This window comes from Marmota flaviventris, chromosome 10 (genome assembly GCF_047511675.1).
Source record: "Marmota flaviventris isolate mMarFla1 chromosome 10, mMarFla1.hap1, whole genome shotgun sequence".
Taxonomy (NCBI): domain Eukaryota; kingdom Metazoa; phylum Chordata; class Mammalia; order Rodentia; family Sciuridae; genus Marmota; species Marmota flaviventris.
The window spans coordinates 125,285,541-125,307,001 of record NC_092507.1 but is presented as its reverse complement, the minus strand read 5'-3'; the positions used below and the strand labels follow the sequence as shown (position 1 = coordinate 125,307,001).

Genomic DNA, 21,461 nt, shown 5'->3' with positions numbered 1-21,461 from the left:
TTGGCCCAGGAAAATACAGGATAAATTTGGTAGAGAATGGCTGCAGATCATAGACTACATATTTAGAGTCCAAAGTTTTGCTGTACTCCTTTTCTAAGAAATAATGCTAATTTGAGCCAGCTCATGTGCTCTTTCAGAAGTTCCAAGTTCTTTCTCTACTACCACCTGGCCATTGTACAAACTCTCCCTCCTCCTCTGTCTCCTAACCTGGGATGTCTTTCCTTTCTTGGTCCTAGAGTCACAGTCATTCTTCTAGCTTATTAAGAGCAGGAGGGGCCTCAGGTTTATGTGAGGTCGGGGGAAGTCTTTGCCATTTGGTATAGGGCCACCACTTGGATCACTTGGAAACATATTTTCTCCTGAAGTTGTTAGGAGTTCTAAGTGCAATAAATATTCTCTCACAACAGGACAGTTAACCCCCCTAATGCATTGAATTCATTTGGCTTCACTTTCTGGGCAGGATCTTAACCTTGTTGGAGAATCACTGCACAAACTCATGGTTGTTAGGCTTATCCACTCCTTCTCTGTGAGGCTTCTCTTGATTTTGCTACCATCTAAATATGATCTGTGAATGGAAACATGGAGGGGAGCCATGCCTAGTATTTGTGAGCCCTCAACTGTGGGACACTCATTGGAGGAGATTTCCCAGACCCTTCTTACCATGTCCTCAGCAGATAAAGTCCAGTGCTGACTCTGCTCTTCATGGCAATCTTCCCTTCAGCAGGTTGGGCTACTGGTGTGTGCTATCAATGTACTCACCTACTGAGAACCATCGCTGAATTTGGAGTAGACACCCTTCCCAGCATTCCCCAGTGAAATGAGCACAATGCTTTACCTGTAGGAGCTCAGCAATGCATTCATTGGACTTAACACACTTATCATGCAAGTTCTCTAGATACATGGAGATCTTACATTTTATACACATGATAGAGTAAACTGAGGAGCAAAGCAGGGGAGTTAGTTTATTCTGCTTCTATGAACACAAGAGTCATCAACTGTCATCCACTTGAATGTCAGAAAGCCAGGCTTTTAGCCCCACCTTTCTCCATTTGGATTGCAAACCTGAAAATTACTTCAATTTTTTCCCCACATTTGAAATGAAGTTTGAGTGAAAACAAGAGTTTCACTTTGGGGAATGACCAATATTAGTTTGCTTTGAAGTGGATAGAGAATGCTGAGGTCTAGAGAAAAAAATCACGATAATTTTCTCAAGGATGAACTGATGTGTCTTACTTTACTTGCCTCTTTCTTCCTCCAGCTTGCCAGAACCCACTCAGTATTTACTGATGTTATCAGAGCCATCTTCAGACCTTGAGAGTTTGGATTCCTATGAGCCAAACTGGAGAGAAGGTGTTGGTCTGAGAAACCACCCAGTAGGGGGATCAACCTGACTACCAACATTTTTTTGATACAGCACTGGCTATGTTCACCAATTAGCCCACTATCAATTCTTTGACTTGCTATATACCAGAATTACAGTTCTGTGAAAGCTAAGACTATGTTCTACCCATCTCTGTGTTAATAGTTTCCAGTGAGGCCCAAGCACTGAGGCACCTGGCAGGGTACACTAAATGAATGCATAAAAGTGGTTGCATACCACTGTTATTAGAATGGAGTCCTTTTACAGTGTCATCTAAAGCCTTCCGGTTAGTGTCCCCTTTAATGAGTCCATGAGTGCCACATACAGAGTCCTGCACATCACTCTGCATATGTGATGAAGAGAAAACTGAAATCAGAACAGTTTGTGTTTCCCACCTATAATCCACACTGCACTTTAAGGTCTGTAACTGGGGTTCCTGTCAGTTTAAAATTTTTAATTTGTATAAAAGTTAAAGGCTGACTGAAAAAAAAAAAAAGGCTTATGGGTTGACTTACTCTTGTTCTAAAAGATAGGTCTTAGAAAAGCATCCATGTGAGGCTGGGATTGTCACTCAGGGGTGGAGCTCTCACCTAGCACTGGCGGGACCCAGGTTCAATCCTCAGCACCACATAAAAATAAAGGCATATTTTTTAAAAAGAAAGAAAGAAAGAAAAGCATCCATGATTTATGAAGACCATGTCTCCCAGAAGAAAGAGGCAGTGGAGGTGAGGGAGCTGGGGAGAAGGAAAAGCAGCTAAAAAGAGGGCGATTTCAGGGACAGCACCATGTGTTTAAAAGATAATTTTCATAATATTTGGACAATGAGTTGGCTCTGCTTCAGTGTGGCAGTTACAGAGAAGAGCAGGACAGCAGCTTTGGGAACAGAAAAGTGTTCAGAGTGAAAACCACAGGAGTGGGTCAACCTCATGCATAACCAAAGTTGGATTTTACACCTCCTATCCAGTGAATACAGCCTCCTGCATTGGAAAGTTCCAGAGAACTTCTGCCTTCTAGGCCTCTTCCTATCAATATTTTGATATATTGTTGTTGTTAGTGTAGCTGCTGTTTTTGCTATGGCAGGACTGTCCATGATCTTGGGATAACACTGCAGAAAGAAGTTATTCATGTCATTCTCATTTTAGTGCTTACAAAGGAACAAGTGACTTTTTTAAGGGGAAAAAGTCCCTAAGACTACTTAGATGATGAAATGCCCAACAGAAAACAGGCGATACAGACCAGTTTAGGCAAAGTAACCCAGCGACACCAGCAGATGGTTTTTACACTTGCAGCTATTTTGGCCTGTTGTGTGCTCCTTTTTGTCTGATAATTACCCTCCCTGAATATTCCCTGGGGGCCAGTGATTCAAGTGATGCTTTTTTCTTCATCATGATGCTCTTCACTATTTCCTACAACCAAATTTATAAAAGCGCCTTTAGATATTAGGCAGTGCTATCTACTCGGTAGCACTGGTTAAAAACACCGTGGCCTATCATGGCACAGAGAAATTCTCAGTATGAATTTAGAAAGGTTCATGCATTTCTTTAACGAAATAGCCTGCCCAGGTATCCATGAAACAAAGTGGCCCCCATCAAATGGATCTCCATAGCAGCAGCATGCTATTTGTTTAACTGGGCAAAGGGAAAAATGTCTTTTTCTCCCCACATGAACAGAAACTGGAGACAACTGGTGAACACTGGGAAGCTCCAGCTGTACCTACCTCCTGCCACATGGCTGCTTCCAAGGTTCAGTGATGTACCTCCCAAGATGACTTTCATAAAAAACCTACTCATTCCTCTTCAGGGAAGAAAGACAACCCTGTCCCATGACACTCCATACATCTGGGAACTTCACAAGACCTTCTATGCCTTCTTCTATCACTTAATCAGGAAAAATTCTCTCCATGTCACCTCTTAAGTATTCCAGTGTACCCTACACCCATCCCCCAATTCTACCACTTCAACTCCCTAAACCAAACCCTGGGAGTGACTGTATTCTATAGAAAGTACACTCATAAACATTCCCCGTTTGAATGCTACAGCTATCATGCAATGTGCATTTTAAACAATCTTTTCAGAAGAGAAAACCTAGAGAAAGGATAAATCTCCCTTGGCCCACAATTAAATCAGCCTGCAAATACTGAAAAGTCTCCTTTCTTAGGCTCTTTTCAATCTCACAAACTTGCACCTGTCACACTCTCCTTCCTGAAAGTATGATGGGTACATGCTGCCTGCCATCTAAATGGCACATGCCTTCAGGTAGGAACAGTGTTGGGAAAGTATGACCTCTACCCAGTGGACGTATCTAGTGTCCTCCCACTGAGGCAGTCCTCATCATTCAAAACTACAAATAAAATGCAGACACCAGGAGATCAGGTACAAAGATCACTTGCCTAATGGAGTCTCCCATGAGCTGGGCACCTTGGAGCAGCTTCCTGTGAGCAGGGCCCCTGCCTGCTTACCTCTGCCTGCCACCTTTCAGAATGCTCTGCCAGCTTGCACTCTTCAGCCAGCGGCTCTCGATGGCCCTCAGGGTCATGCTGGGTGAGGAGGTCCTTGAGATGCCTATTGAGGAAGAAAGAAGCATCTTTCCTTCCTACAGCCTTAAGTGGGCCACTTCTGGGACCTGAACTTCAGTCAGAAAGTTAAAATCTCTAAGGTAGGGTACAAAGGGAAATTTATAATTAGAACTCAATGAACGATGGGATATTAGGATTCTGACTGAGATTTCCATGACAATATCCCTTTGAAACTTTCAAACCAGAATTCTGGTACACTTTTGAGCAAATGTGCATATATTTTTGCAATTGCCAACTCACCTCCTGCAGACTAGTAGTAAATACCCAATGTTGGTATTTCATGTACTTTCTGGGTCCTTTCCTTTTGATACTATGAAAAAATACATTTATGCATATGTGCATATCTATACATTTAATTACATATATATGTATACACACGTACTATGTATAGATAAAGCATACATTAGTATAAATATACATCTAACTGCCTTCCTTGTTATTAGATCCCTACTACAAAAGATAAAGTGGAAGGATGTCTGAATTTAACCCTGCCTTTAGACGATACATGAGAAGGTGGACGGGACCTACGAATACAGAAAATCCCGAGACTGATTTATTCAGAGTAACTCTTCAAGTACCAGAAGGAAAACATACAAACTTATGTGGGCAATGGCATTGTTGTTTGGGTGAATGGAATTGGTAAAAATCAGCAGTTTGTGTGTATCTCTGTTACAGATGTGGCCACGTTTTTCTCTCTCATTGAGTTTAGAGACAAAGTGCTGTGCCAGCCTGCTCCCATCAACAACTTGCTCTCAGAGGACCTGCCCCAGGTGACTGTCAGAGTCTTCTTTGGTGAGGAGGTCCTTGAGATGCTGACTGAGGGAGGAGGAGGCATCCCTCCCTTCCAATACTGCTGGAGTAACTGGGTGCCAGATCACAAGCCTGAGCGTGATTTTCCTGATGCAGGGAGAAGGAACACATCAGAATGCATGCCATATTGATAAGTGATAAGGATTTGAGGGAGGTGTTTCCGAAGGTATCATGGGGAGTCCTTCAGGGCAATGCTGACTCATTTAATGCCAGAAGTCCATGAGCATTTATAGTTTACTTGAACTCTATTTTAGTGAGTTAAGAAACTAATAAGTTTTGGCACTTAATACAAGAATTTTGAAGAAAGCAAGTGGCATCCTTTGAAAACACACTTGAAATGGTGTGCGATAGGTATGTAAATACAGCAGACCAATTTTTCCCTGGATCTGGAGGGAAGATGATATATAATCAACATATCACATTAATTAGCTCAGCACCCCTCAATGATCAGAATTACCAGGGGCATTTGGCTCTTGTCCTTCATCCTTACTATCTTGTTTATTTTCTGCCAATAAAACCAGACTGGGCCAGCCATATTACACCACTCCTGCTTTACACACTGCAAACACAAGCATATAAATGTTCTCTAGATACACTGGGATATCCTGGAGAAGAACACTGAAGGAGAACTTAAACATAGGAAAAACCGGCCTTGTTTGGGGGACCAAGTGAGTAGGCAGTCTTGTTCTGATAAATTATTGATCCAGATCCCCTGTCTGAACTCTGGCAGGTCAAGCATGCACTTTTTTCCCCCAGACATCCTGTTAAAAGTGCCTAGCTGCCTTCTAAAAACATGGGTAACTTGCCTCAGCAGATACTTTGTGTGATGTTGGTTAAGATTAGAAAAGACACTGAAAGTAGATTTAGATGGAATATGCAAACTCTCACAAGGGAAAGAATTATTGGTGCTCCATGGGCACAGGATTCTTGGCCATTCATGGATGTTGCAAGTGACGGGGTGCAGCCTTCCCTTCAGAGAAAATGCCATATGTGGGCAATGAGAATTTCAGACCGGAGCTTAGAGCCAAGCAAAGATAGTACCATCTCTAAAAATATAGTGATTTTGTCATCCTCTTGGATAGCCACAAATGTTCAAGCAATATTATTGAGAATTGACATTTAACAGGACAAGTAGAGGAGAGACAAGAGGACCCACTGCAAAAGAATTTTCTGAATAGATGATGAGGTATCTGCATGTTGAAGAACTGTCTGAGTTTCTTTGGATATATTCACTCTCCTCACCCCTGCCTGCAATGTTCCATAACTTGCATTTGGAGGTGAGTGCTAGGTGTGGCTAAAAGTAGGAAGGGTGCAAGTTACCTGACCCACCCAATGTCTGGGCTTCAGACCTGGTCCTAGTGTTTGACTCAAACCAATGAGTAGCCATGGGGCCTGCCTGCAAGGAGATCTCTCTAACCACCTAGAGGGCTGAAGTTAAAGAAAGGGAGCCTACCTGGGAAGCCACCAGGAGCTGCATTTTTCTTTTCTTTTTAGATGGACAGCTTTCTTTATTTATTTTTATGCCTTTATTTGTTTAGTCTTTTATGCAGTGCTGAGGATTGAACCAAATGCCTCACACACACTAGGCAAGCATTGTGCCACTGAGCTACAGCCCCAGTCCATTGCCTTTTACCATGTACTCACTGGCCACATCCAGAGTACAGTAAACCACATGTTCCTCAGAGAGGGAGGCTGGACTCTTGGAAGTCCTGCAGAGTTAGACAAATCATGACAGTTGGAATGAGCCCAAAACACATCTTTCAATGAGCCCATCAGCACTTCATTCATGTCCTCCACTTGCAGCTCCGTGCTGAGACCTTTATATAAGGAGAGCAGAATGCTAAAACAGGAAACACTGAACTTTACAATTACTCACCTGGTCTTGATTAAAACCTTCAAGGAAAAGCTCCAGAAGGCAGAGTGGTTATCCCTCCAAAGTGGAGGAACCAATCAGACCCCTTTGATTTTTACAAAGAGTGTGACTTCTGTGGGAGTTTGAGAAGGAAGGTGGAGTGTGAGAGGGCTTCAGGTGCTCAGTTCTCTGGTTAGGTAACATTGCTGATGAGGAAGGAGACTCCTCTTTCCCCGCATGGTTCAGGCATGTCATACCACAATGACAGCCATAACAGTACAACCCCAGTGTCTTTTGCTCCACATTCCTTGAATGGTTCTGGTAAATGAAAGTTCCTAAGGCATTATTGATTCCAAAAGATGTTGGGCATTCAGGCCTTGTTTTTTAATATTTTGATTTAATATGACTCTGGTTTGGTCTGGTCACATTTCTTGCTATGGAATTCAACAAAGCCAACAAACTCAGGCCAAACCTGTAGAAAATAACATGTCTCCTCCTCACTACCCTGCACAGGAGAGTGCAGTAGTTCACTGTGAGTGAAGGAAATCTGACTTTAACACCATGGGAAAGACTGTCTCTAGGTTACTAAGGTAAAACTAATGGAAGGTAGAAACCAAGAAAAGAACCACCAAGGGAAAATAATGGATCCCAATCCTGGTTATCAGAATGGATGGACTAAGTACATCCCACACTTTTGCTTTTCCTTGGGACCTGTGATGTCATTCAAGGTGTCACCATTACATTCATTATCCATGATTTTCACATTTACCTGGAGTCCACCAGCTCTTTTGCTCCAGATTGTCTTGAGTTTCTGCAAATATATTCAGACAGAAACTTATCCTTATGTCCTGTTACCAACCCTGTACCAATTTATTCACAGGGTGAGTGTATTCTTTATGTGATGAAAGGAAACTCTGAGGAGTACACTCAAGTAAGTCTTGGGCTGTATCTTCTGAGAAATGGAAAGGTGTCCCTTTCCTTGTCACTGGTCAGATATCCCCTATTTGGTCAATTAATAGCATCATATTCTATTTTCTATTCATTATCCCAGTGATTAAGAAAAACTTGAAGACTGGCTTCTAGAAAATTTTCTTCAAGACTCAGACCTTACTCCAGAAGCTGGTGCTTCTGGGTAGATTTCAGATTATATACAGGGACTGAAATGATGTGTGGGATCTATAGACCTTCCATGAGGAAAGATCTTTTGTGCTACTGAGAAAACAGGATGATTTCTCTTAAAGGGAGTGGCATATGTCAGGGTCCAGTACAGGCCTTCAGCAGATCTCTGCTCCGCATATGCATCAGTGGTGCCTGTGGGGCTGTTGCAGTCTCCACAACCACCCCACTTTGGTTATTCCTGTGTTCACCATCCTGAATTTTCACTGAATCCCCCAGAAATATGACTAATACAAGTATAATTCTCTTTTAATGGACTGCTCCCAAGCTGCATCCAGAGAAGAGACTTCATACTCACCCAACAGGTGAACACTGGAGCAGGGAGGTTGGTGGATGTCAGGCATTTCACAGTAACTGGAGGATGTCTTATGGCCTCATGATTGAGTCCTTCAGGGCTTCTTCCACTTCCTCCTTTTCCTTCTGTTCCTCTTTGTTTAGCCTGGTGTGATAAAGTGTATGATCAAACCAAGAAAGATTGGATGCAAGAGTCCCAGGTGGTCCTGAAAGAGGCCTAAGGGAGGGGTCACAGAAGGCAGGGGAACTACCTTCTAGGAGAAAGAAACTGGTCCACATAGGATAATGGCAGAGTGCTGCTGCTTTCAAGCAGGACATAAAAGAAGATGCACTGGCTAGAAAATGAGCTGAGGATGACGGATTCTCACGCTCCCTGTTTGATACAAGCATGACCCAGAGCACATACAGAGAACACAACAGTGGCTCCAACTTTTCTAAAAATTGCATCAATTTTTACATACATCAGAAGTCAATGCCCTAGAGACATTCCAGAATTCTAGAGATTTTGTGCATTCTAGGATTCTTTTTCTACGTATTGTGAATAGATATCTTTTTTTTCTGATTCCTTGGTATAAAATCCCTGCCAATATGCTACAGCCAACCATGCATAAACCAGATATACATCTCATCCTCAATTTATCCATACAAGAGTGTAGACAGAGATTCTGAGTTTAAAAACTTTAGGGAAGCTGATTATTTCTACCCTCATGAAGCCCAGGATAGGAAGCTCCAGAAAAGAAATGCTTGTCAAATAAATGGGTGAATTTATCATCTGTGTTACTTTAAAGCTGAAAAGGACAACTTGGGCTGCAGCCATAAAAAAGACTTGGTAAATCTAATAAGAGCAGGGAAAATCTAGCAAATTGTTGGAAATTGGCCTTTAAATTAGAAGTAATAATGTGTTATCTTTCCTATGTCAGTCAGTCAATATATCTATCTTTATATATCTGTGTGAGTGTATACATACACACACACACATCAACACAGGTATTATTTTTATATGATATTGTATAATTTGTTTTCAAACATGAATTGAAGCCAAATTTTATAGATTTTTGTTATTAAAAATGGAATTGTATTTTTGATTTCTCATTTGAAAGAACAAACAGAATTAAGTCATATTAGTTTACATATTATTCTTTACTTACAATCTGCCAATACCAAATGAACTATTAGGTAGTAACCAAAACATCTTTATTACACTTTCCTAATTTTTCAACCATTATCTGTAAGGAAGACATTATACAGAACATAGCTACAAAAATGGAAGTTATATAAGTGAAATATTGATTAATTACATTAAAAATTAGCAAATTTATCTATGCATAGTTATTCAAAATAACTGTTTAATAATTTCTTCACTTTTTTACATCTTTTTATTAGTTACTGATGGATCTTTATTCATTTATTTGTTTATATGTGGTGCTGAGAATCAAACCCAGTGCCTCACACATGGTAGGCAAGCACACTACCAATGAGCCACAACCCCAGCCACTAATTTCTTCATTTTATATGTATATGGTTGTCCTTGATGTGTACAGAATGGTTTCTGGAATTTGCTTCAGGTACTAAAGTGCACTGATGCTCCAATCCCTTAAATCCCATGGTACAGTATTTCCATATAATATACACACACACTTCCTGGTACTTTCAGACATCTATAGATTCTGCATAAACCTAATACAAAGTAAATAGTATCTAAAGAGTTTGCATACTACATTGTTTATGGAATGACAAATAAGCCCGTACATGTTTAGTACAGCTGCAGCCATGAGAGGCCCAACTACATACATAGTAAATGATCTGCAGTTGATTGAAGCCACAGATGTGAAAGCTGCAGATACAAAGGACTCAAGTTGCTTTAAGACCATTTTATGTATCTGTATTTGCTTTCATAAAAAAGAAAACTTTAGTTTAAGATTTTGGGGAAGTGTTACTATTTCATTGTTCTAGGTCCAATGAAAATGTAAAACTAGTTTCTGGTAAAGTAGGATTGTTTTCACAATCCTTATTTTAAAATCAAAAGAAACTGATGATTTTACACTAAGATTGCTTAATGTTATTAACTACATTTGCTATCACTATATGCACCTATGAAAAAAATCCAAAAATGTGTTTAAGTAGGTTAGTTATCAGCTAGATTAAACCTTTCATTATTTTTTTTGTCTTGTCTTGACAATGTGTCTTTATATATTATTTAATGACATTAACAATCATGTTATATCTAGAAAGAAATAGTCTGGGCTTAAGCCACTTCATGAAGGTTAAGAAGACATTTTTGACATAGCAACTTGAATAAAATTGATACTGAGATAATGAAAAAATAGTGTAGGCAGATCTTAAACAGGAGAGAAATTATAGACTATTCATGAACTATATGCAATTATAGTATATATAACCAACTTACCTGGCATAAAATTCTGAAGATGATAAACAGTAAGTAGTGTGATTACACACCAAGGGGGAAATGGGAATGAAGTTTTGCTTCATAATTAATAACTGACTGCAACAGAATCTTTAGAGCTCATAATACTATTCCCATTTTGAAAACAGAATTCAACTATTCTGTTGGGGGAGATTAATTAAGCATTGTGAAATATATAGAGCACCTATACTTAGAGTTTTAAATAAGTATTACTGATTTGATGTTTACCTGGTGAACTTCCAAGTACAAACTCCAGGAAAATGAGGAATTTGCCAATAAAATCTTAAACAACTTAATGTACACAATGTGGGGGAAATTATGAAATATAATCTAATGGGCTAATTGAGAATTTTGGTTATTGCACTGATAAAATACATACAAATTTTTTGGCTCAATTTAAAATAATTTGGCAAAAATTAGAGCAGAGGTGAAAACAAGTTGCTTTACAAGTCCTCAATAAACACTGTGACTCTGAGACAAAAGAGTAAATAATTCAAAATTATTTAGAATTTATCAAGGAGATAAATTCTAAATAAATGTCAAAGATGGTACTTTTTAAGTTAAGAGCATGAGAAGAAGATTAACATTAAACTGGGATGAGAGGTGGGAGGGAAAGGGAGAGAGAAGGGAAATTTCATGGAAATGGAAGGAGACCCTCAGCGTTATACAAAATTACATACAAGAGGAAGTGAGGGGAAAATAATACAAGGGGGAGAAATGAATGACAGTAGAGGGGGTGGAGAGAGAAGAGGGGAGGGGAGTGGAGGGGAGGGGGGATAGTAGAGGATAGGAAAGGCAGCAGAATACAACAGACACTAGTATGGCAATATGTAAATCAATGGATGTGTAACTGATGTGATTCTGCAATCTGTATATGGGGTAAAAATGGGAGTTCATAACCCACTTGAATCAAAGTGTGAAATATGATATATCAAGAACTATGTAATGTTTTGAACAGCCAACAATAAAAATTTTAAAAAAAATAAATAAAAAGCATAAAAAAAGATCATAGAACTGGAAAATGAGAAGCCAGAGAGTATTAGAGGCCCACCTCAACATCCGTTTCCTCTTCTCTTTCAATAACCTTGGTATAATAACTTTGGTGTGATAAAAGCACAAAAACCTTGGTATGTTGCCTTTCTGTATAAAGACAAATCTCTTAGCTTCCCTGGTAGCTCTCTTCCAGTGATATCTAAGTGGAAATTTTATATGGAACTTCTGTTAAATCTCCTTAAGAGAAAGGGTGTGCCCTTACATTTCTCCTTCCTTCTATGTAGGATGTTCATAGAATGGCTAGAATCCAGCAGTCACCTTGGATCGTGAGGTAGATGAGAATAATAGAGCAGAAAACAAACTACAGAGCTGTTATACATCAGGACTGTCTACCTCTGGACTTTTTTATGTGAGAAGAAATAAACTTCAGTCTAGTTTAAATCATTGTTTGGCATTTTTCTACTATATATGACCAAATCTAATCCTAATTAATATATTGGATAGGTGAAAGTACTACCTAGATATTAAACTGCAGGAGTAGTTATGTTCATAGAGAAAGGCACAAAGCTTGATACTAAAATATTTACAGAATGAAGGAGAGTGAATGGGTCTGAAAATATCTACAACCAGGAAAGATGGTGGCCAGTACTTCAGTGGAGTAGGGGGACTCGAGAAAGGAAAGAGAAACAGCGATGAGGAGCTCTAGGCAGCATGAGGATTGAAGAAGACACACTTTCTTTATGTTAAGATCCTGACTTTTTAAAAGATCTATTTGTATAAATAAGTTATAGACAGATGTGTTTCAAACCACAACGGACTATTAGATACCATACTGCCACCCCCACGGCAGCTGAATTTAAGGTCTGAATTTCCAGGGACCCAAATAAAACACAGACACACACTTTACCTTTAAACAAGCTTCAGGATGGCTCCTCCGCTCTCGGCCAATGGAAGAGCGAGGAGTAGTCAAGAGAGGCTGGCAGGAGAGAGTGAACACGTTCCAAAGTGGGCTTTTATTGGGAGAACCCTCATTCTTAGAAAGTTCCATCCAAAAAAGGTAAGAAGGGGCAGGGTTACAAGGGACAGGTGAGTGTAATTGGACCCAAGGGCTGTAGGGTGATGCCTATGTCTGAAGATATGCCCTCAAACTTCCAGGCCTGGGGCAAAGTCCAAGTCACCATGAGAAGTAGTGATGATCAAAGCCTCTGCACTCCAGGATGGAGACACGAGTCACTCAGAGGATGCCCCACCACACTGACTCAGATCAGTGGTCTATTCCAGAGTATCTTCTGAAAGAACATGTTTGCCCCACAGATATTTCAAAATGTTAAGCACCCTGATCTCCTTAATCATGTTTTCTAAAAGTGATATTCACTATTTTTTAAGAAATACCTTTATTTTATTTATTTATATGTGGTGCTGAGGATCAAACCCAGTGCTTCACGCGTGCTGGGTGAGCACTCTGCCACTGAGCCACAACCTCAGTCCCCCACTGTTTAAATTTTTAAAATCCCAACCACTTTTATCTCCCATGTTACATGTATTCATTCAATTAATTAATCTATGGAGGCTTCACTGTGTTCCAGGCACTATAGCAGGCACTAGGAACACATAAATTAACTGCAAAGAAATCTGCCTCCCAAGAATTTATTAGTTCAAAGAGGAACCATGTGAGAGAACCACTTGTTACCACATAGTTTGGTATTTAACAAATACCAACAGGTGTGATATTAACAGGTGTGTTAAAAGCACAGAGGAGCCCAGTAATTCATATTGGGGATCAGGAAGCTCTTCATGGAAGAGTTAACTGATGAACTGAATCTTGAAGATGATGGGGGTGTTATTTAGCCGAAGAATTTATTGAAATTACAACAAAAGAATACACTGAAACATGAAAAATCATGCACTTTGGGAAATTTCAAGTAGGTAGCCTAGAGAATGTTTATTACTATGTTATGGTTAGCCAAAGTAACAAGGCAGGCCCAATATGAAGTAACATTACCTTACTTATGTACATAGCTGCCCTTAATATCGATCTTGTTTGTGGGGACTACTGGCTTCATGTTCTCAGATACAAGAAAACTTATCTAAGTGAATTGAAGAAATTGTCTTTGGACTTCGTATCACCATTTCTCAGTCAATACAATCACAGTTAATACTTACACAGCAATGGAGGTAAAATTTGCTGTTGTAAGTTATGTTTTATTAAGTCAACTTAATTTGAGAGTAATCAGGTAAACATAGTAATGTAGATGAATGTATAGCCAATGTTGTTGTTCTGCTAAGAAAATTCCACTAGACTGTAGCTCTAGGTCAAATCCTGAATCAAATGAATACATTTCTTTTTTTTCAAGTAATTTTTAAATTTTAAAATAGTTTTTGATTTGGGGCAAGGGTTGTAACTCAGTGGTAGAGCACTTGCCTGGCATGCGTGAGGCCCTGGGTTTGATCCTCATCACTACATAAAAATAAATAAATAGAATAAAGGTATTGTGTCCAAATACAACTAAAAAATAAGTATTTTTAAAAACTATTTTTTTTTTAGTTGTAGATGGACACAATGTCTTTATTTTTATGTGGTGCTAAGGATTGAACTCAGAGCCTTGCACATGCTAGGTGAGCACTCTACCACTGAGCCACAATCCCAGCCCCCCAGAAATAGTTTTTGATTTAAGAAAGTTTGCAAAAATATTAGAATTCTTGAATACACCCACCTGGTTTTCCTTACTGTTGACACATTATTATGTCCATTTGTCACAATCATAAACCAACATTGACTTGTTATTATGGACCATAATGCTACTTTACTTATGCCCCAAGTTTTACTTACTACCCTCTCTTCATTCCAGAACACTCCATTCCATTTAGATGACAGGCCTCCTTAGGCTCCTCTGTACTGTGCTCAAAACTGCCTTGTTTTTGATGACCTTGACAGTTTTGAGGTGGTCAGGAAGTCTGTAGAATTTTCCTCAACTTGAGATTGTTGGTACTTTTCTCATGGTTAAGCTGGGCTGTGGTTTAGGGGTGAGTGCCACAGAGGTAAGGGACCTTCCCGTCCTATCACATCCAGGGTACCTATGGTCAGTATGACTTATGGCTGTCGATGTTGACCTTGGTCACCTGGCTAAAGTGGTACTTGTTGAATTTTTCCACAGCAGTCACTCTCCCCCCTTTCCATGCTGTAAATTTTGAAAGGAAGTCAATCTATACCACCCATTTAGACAGTCGTGCTCCGTCTCCTTGAGAAGAGAGTGTCTGTATGAATTATTTGGAATTCTTTTGTAGAGGAGAGTTGTCTGTTCCATCTCATTTATTAATTTATTCAATCATTTATTTATATCACTATGGACTTGTGATTTTTTATGTCTTATGTTCTAATAGTAGGTTGTTTATTTTATTGCTGAAATTTGTACACTATTTGATGGCTCCTGTGTCCCCTTGACATATGCTTATTCAGAGAGCACTTCCTTACTCTCTGGCATTACAAGAATGCATTTTTATTTGGTAACCAGATTTAATATAATTAGAGAATTTTTATATAAATATATATACACATATACATGATCTTAATATAAAGAGCAAAATATATAAGTAGAATATACAAATAGAATATTAGCACATATTCATCAATACTAAAGCTTTGCATCTTGAGTTGTTTTGAGTGCAATATCCTATTCACATCTTGCATTCAGCTTGGTTTAGAAATCAAGCAATGATTTTTTTGGTAACCTTACATATTATATGTAGAATGAGAGAATTAAATCAATTTAAAAATACACACTTTAAAGAGGAAACTGGGGTGTTATTAGTGATAATTAGGGGATTATTAATTCAATACATTTACATCCTAAAAGAGGCAAGTTTATATTATAAAAGGAGAACATTTAAGAAGCAAGAGACCTTCAATTTACCTTTTAAAAATAACTTTATTTTATTTATTTAATTTAATGTGCTGTTGAGAATGGAACCCAGGGCCTCATTCACCTAAGACAGCATTCCACCACTGAGCCACAACCACAGCCTTCAATTTACTTGTTTTTTTTTTTTTGGGGGGGGGGGCTGGTACAGGGGATTGAACTCAGGGTCACTCAACCACTGAGCCACACCCCCAGCCCTATTTTGTATTTTATTTAGAGACAGGCTCTCACTGAGTTGCTTAGTGTCTTACTGTTGCTGGGCTGGTTTTGAACTCGTGATCCTCCTGTCTCAGCCTCCCTAGCCACTGGATTATAGGCATGTACCACTGTGCCCAGCTTCAATTTACTTTTGAACAAGAGTAATCTGTAGATTAAAAAATTCTAGATCTGGGGCTGGGGCTGGGGCTCAGTGGTAATGCACTTGCCTGGCATGTGTGAGGCACTGGGTTTGATTCTCAGCACTGTGTATAAATAAATAAAATAAAGGTATATCAATAACTAATAAAAGATTTTAAAAACACTAGATCTACTTTAATAGATAACAAATCCCCTAAATCCTAAGGATTAGAGAAGGAAAAGACCTAATACCAACTTTCAGTTCTCTAGTTCCGGAAAAGTAAATTTGGTGAAATGATAGGCAGCTGTCCAAATAGTTATGTGATTAAGGAGTTTTAACTCTCAAATTTCTAATTATCTTAGTGTATTTATATTAGTTGGATGTGCTTTTACTTGTTCAAATTTATCCTGTAGTTAAGAAATTGGCAGCAATCCAAACTTAAAACCGTTGCACAGCAGCTATTTGTGACTATACCCTTGACGGGTACTTCCAGTACCTTTCCCCACTGGAGTTCAGGGTGCTAGACAGTGACAATTTCTCATGAAACAAGAATAGCAAAACTTCAGCAGATGAGAAGACAGAATCAGCGGCAGCACTGGGATGTAAACCCAAGTTCCTGCTTTCTATTTCTTTGCTCTGTTTTTCAGAACTACATAAGAAAAAGTGGTATTAAGTGGTATTAGAATATTCCTACATTTTAGACAAAACCTCTTTGAATTCTTACTACTAGATTCTACCTGAAGAAATGGGAGAAAGAGTAAGAGGAGACAAAACACATTACACTTGTAGACTTCACTACAGTAGTTGGCAGCTACTTATTTCCTAAACTAAACATCTGATTAGATCCAATCTAGGAACTAAGAGATCAAAAAAGATAGGACAGCTGCTTTAAAAAATCCCAGTTTTCTCAACCAAGTAGAACCCATGGGTAGATGTTAAATTATTAAAACAACCTATGAGCTTAGAAAATTGAAAGTAATTTCTTTATTAAGAAAATAAAGACACGTTGCTTAGGGTAAGGAGCAAAAATGACCAGTTATTAGGATAGTGAGTAAAAAAAGATGTCTTATGTATCTGTATGTCTATCACAGACAAACGACTATTTCTCTTCTCTCTCAGAAAATGTATAGTTTTAATATTAAAAACAAAAATTGAGCTTTTTAAATAGAAAATCAAATCCTATCAGAAGAATTATATGAAGTCAGTCATTTTTAAAAATTTTTTTAGTTGTAGGTGGACCCGAGACCTTTATTTATTTATTTTTATGTGGTGCTGAGGATTGCACCCAGTGCCTCACACGTGCCAGGCGAGCGCTGTTCCACTGAGCCACAACCCCAGCCTGAAGTCAGCCATATTTTCAGATGCTGATTTAGAATCCCCACCATAATATCTGATGGTCAACAAGGCCACATGTCTGCTAAGGACATCATATAAAGATGAGTAAAGAGTGCCTGAGCTCACAGTCCGGGAATTATTAGAAGGAAAGAGTGACAGATTACAAGAGGAAGGAGCATGAACCAACTCAGATGAGAAGTCAGGATTTCATTGTAGGAAAAGGAGAAACGAGGACCAATGCTTCTGAAAGAGAAATAAAGGTAGCTTTCTGAGCAACAGGGGAGTGAGAGTGCTCAGTTTTGTTAGGTCTGGAAGCCAGGGCACGGACAATGGGACGTCTAAAAATAAGCCATGATCACCGCAAAGAGAATGACGGCCAGCATGAGCCTGCCCACGGCCACTGCTGAAGCTGCGGAATCACTCTTCTCCGTCACCCTGGTCTTCGTGGGCTTCCTGATACGGTCATCTGTGGAAAGGATGGTTTTTCGAGCCCCATCCCACTTTCCAGGGCCCTGTAGACGAAATTGGGCTGGAGTACAAGGTCCCCAAAGTAACTGTGATGCTAGCTTGGGGTCACTGAAGGCCAGAGACAGCAGACTGGGCCTGACTCCCACCAGGTCAGCCATCTCTTCCATGCTGTCAATGTAGTCTCCCTGAATGGTATGGCGTTGGCTTTCCACGTACCTAAATCAGAGAAGACAGAAGCCATGGCCTATCAAAAAGGCGATTAACTAGTCGATCGATCAACATACATATTGTACTGATTTTATACTGGGCACATGGTACTGATTTAAAAAAAATTTTTTTAGTTGTTGATGAACCTTTATTCATTTATTTATATGTGGTGCTGAGATTTGAACCCAGTGCCTCATACATGCTTGGCAAGTGCTGTACCACTGAGCCACAGCCTCAGCTTGTATTGATTTTAAATTAGGCTACAAACTGTAGTAAATAGTGAAAAAAGATATTTGTCACCATTCTTAGAGATCTGATAATACACCAGAAGAGAGAAGATTGTTGTATACGTAACAGAACATACAAGGGTTTTGCTAAATATTGTGGGTTTGACTGTTAAATAGAAATTTTAGAAAGGGTAGTTAAAAGAGGGCTATAGGGCTGGTGATGTGGCTCAAGCGGTAGCGCACTTGCCTGGCATGCATGTGGCCCGGGTTCGATCCTCAGCACCACATACAAACAAAGATGTTGTGTCTGCCGAAAACTAAAAAAAATAAATAAATATTTTAAAAAAATTCTAGAAAAAAAAGAGGGCTATAATAGGTCATTGAAGATTTGAAAGATATAGATAAGAACAAAGAAAAAGTATTAAAAATCAGGGAACACAGCCAAGTGAAGGAATAAAGCAGGAATGGGCATAAACGTCTGTGGTCGTTGCCTAAGTCAGTAGAGAACAAGAATGGACGACAGCACTCCAGACACAGAGGACTCTGACGAGAAAGAGGGAATTCACCCCAAATCCTCAAGCATGGGATTCTCTATTTTGTGAGGCCAGGGTAGTGAGATGGGTAGGGGGTGTCCACAGATCAGGGCTTCCCAGCGAAAATGTTAATTTGGAACCCTGAAAGGACCAGGGAGGGTGACTCATCTCACAAGAAGAAGTGGCCCTCCCAGGGAGCCAGATGGAGTGATTATACCAAGCGCAGGTCTGGAGAGCTAAAAAGACTTCTTAGTGAAAAAATAGTTGACAGTAAAGTATGTGGAAGAAGTGTGACTTGGAGACTTTCACTTTTTATTTTCTATAATGAAAAGAAAGAACAATGGAACACAAAGCAAATAAGAGGAAAGTCTTTAAGCTAATTGAGAAATCCAAAAACGAAGACAGGAAACAAGGATTAGAAAATGAATTTTTGGTAGAATTCTTGAGGTGGAATTCTGGAGGAACTGATAGGTGGTCAAGCAGTACCTTATCAAAATTGGGCTGGGATTTTGAGGAGATGAAACAGGAAAGAACCTGAGAGCTCTCCTTCCTGGAGATGATATTAACTCAGGCGTCGGCACCCGTGAATTTACTCATCTTATAATAGTAGGTCAAGAAGTGGAGTTTTCATGAGGGTTCACGGCCTGTGGGGTGGTTAAGAGGGTTAAATGAACCCCAATGCCCATGAAATGCTGAATGAGAGCAAACTGTCAACCCTCGGTGAAGTTCAGACTATGTCCTGGGGGACTGCTCACAATCAGAAGGTGGTCGCACAAGGTTGAGTGAAAGGAAAGAGAGCAGGAAAGTCCAAATAAGAGAGTTTGGTGCCAGAAAAGAAGGGAAACGAAGCCTCCGGGAAGGGAGGGTGCTTAGAGGTGCCAGCTCAGGAGTGAGAGCAAGGCGCTGGTCATGGCTGCCCTTCAGGGGAAGCATGTGGGGGTGAGGAGGAAGTCGGGGACACTCGGACTCGGGGAAGCAGAGGACGCAGGACCTTTGCCACAGACGTGCAGCAATGGCAGGGGAGGAAAACAGGAGAGCACTGGTAAGGACGGGAAGATGGAATGAAAGTCACCTTCTCTCCTCCAAGATAGGCCAGAGCCATGCTGTACAGTCAGTGGCAGAAACCACCATTTTGGGCCTGCAACAATCAATTTCCACGTAAAAACAACCTGGGATTTGAGCTCAAGTTCTGAGATCCAGACTGCCACATCATTGTGTCCACAGAACCCAAGCAGCCAGGTGCTGTCACTGCTTTACCAGATCACAGGGGGTTTTCACGCTCAGCCCTGTGACCTGCGTGTGCTGTCCACCTGATGGCAGCCAGCGAAGCAGCCACGTCAGGTCTGTAAGTCTACTTAGAACTTGAAATCACCGTTGATTCACCACACCCTTCCTTCCTTTGGCAGCTCTGTTAATACTTCAAGTAACCCTCCCCCAAATGATACACCTGATGGTTTTCTCAAGGAGCTTTTTCCTAACTTTTAAGTCCTAAACATAGCCTTTATACCGCCTTTATACACTCCCTTGAGTTTTCTCTCCTTTCCCATCCACATTACACTGCTAGTGCTGTTTCCCCATTCTGTTGTCACAATTATCATTCCCCTCTTATCACAATATAATCAGAATTCTCAAATTAACAAGACGAAACTAAATGTAGTAGAATATTGTTCTTATTAAAAATAAGTAGAAAAAGTTACATACATCTTCTTGGGAGAATTTCTTACCTTTTTGCCATTTTCTCTTGAGTCTTAGATATATCTGCCATCATTTCACTTTGTGAGGGCAATTTCTTTAGCCCTACAGAGAAAAATTTTAAATTTAAGTGTAAATTACCTCAATAGAAACAATGATCCTATTAACAATTACTGTGCTATGGAGAATTCAAAGAAATATAGGATGATTCTCTATACTCAAAGAGATTACAGTTTGCTTGATCACTTGATCTTGCCATGACCAAAATATAATAAGTTGAGCATACCTCATCACAAAAACAGAAATCTTAAATGCTCCAAAACCCAACACTCTTTGAACATGGACAAAATGCCCCAAGTAGAAAATTCTACACATGACCTCATGATAGGTCATGTCAAAACACAGGCACAATTTTATTGTATAAAATTACCCTCTGGCTATATTGTGTACGGTGTATATGAAAACTAAGTGAATTTCCTTTTTAGACTTGGGCTTCATCTCCAAGATAGGTCATTATGTATATGCAGATATTCCAAAAATCTGGAAATATATTAAGTTCAAAATAGCTCTGGTCCTAAGGAGTATTCACTGGTATCAGTACGTGTAGTTTATTCTGCTTTGTCTTTGGAACATATTTACTGTACTCTGCCTTCCAACAAATACCTGCCTCCTCCCTAACATAGTCTTTGAATTGGCAACCCCCAGGTCTTAACTTCTTTACCCTGAACTTCTCCAGCAACTTCATTTGTATTTCACATGATATGCTCTCACGTTCCTTACACCATGTTCTCCCTCCTTATTCAGTGGATTCCAGGTTCACTCTATGATGTCTTTAGGTGGTAGTCTGACCATTTAGAGAACTGTCACGAGGTTCTGAGACGTGCTAGATTGAATGAAGCCTTTTGGAACCCTCCTCACCTGCTGGTTCCTACTGAGCCTACCATCCCAAAGCTCAGAGTTGTTTTCCCTCAGGTACTCCTGGTCAGAACTCAAAGGGGGGACACGGAGGGACGCGGGGTAGTGGGGATGTGAGGATTTGAAAGTTGAATATTTTATATTCTGGATTATCTCCTACCGGGTGTTAACTTATTGTATGAATTAAGTCGCACCATTTCTATATTTGACATTCTCTGTAATGAAAGATGAGATTCTTTTACTTCACAAATACATACCAGTTGTCTAAAATTCAGATGAGTGGATTCTAATCTGAAGTACACATTGGAATCTTCTGGGGAACAACTTTGTGCCTGCCCCTCCCAG

General features: G+C 39.8%; 1 protein-coding gene across 12 annotated transcripts in view; it reads right to left on the bottom strand.

Annotated features, from left to right (window-relative positions):
* The window catches only part of Fmo5 (flavin containing dimethylaniline monoxygenase 5), a 65,332-nt gene that overhangs the window by 9,355 nt on the left and 34,516 nt on the right, over positions 1-21,461 (bottom strand). For 9 of the 12 annotated variants that reach the window (XM_071618519.1, XM_071618521.1, XM_027956173.3 and 6 more), the window contains 2 exons: positions 20,234-20,306; positions 16,709-17,758 (listed from right to left, as the gene is read on the bottom strand). In XM_071618519.1, coding sequence (XP_071474620.1) covers positions 17,413-17,758; positions 20,234-20,306 — 419 coding nt within the window. In that variant the 3' untranslated portion in view covers positions 16,709-17,412. Of the gene's footprint in view, positions 1-7,366; positions 7,409-8,071; positions 8,213-16,708; positions 17,759-19,067; positions 19,154-20,233; positions 20,307-21,461 lie in introns of those variants that run through there. The other 3 variants (XR_011708992.1, XR_011708993.1, XM_071618525.1) reach the window with 3 other exon arrangements.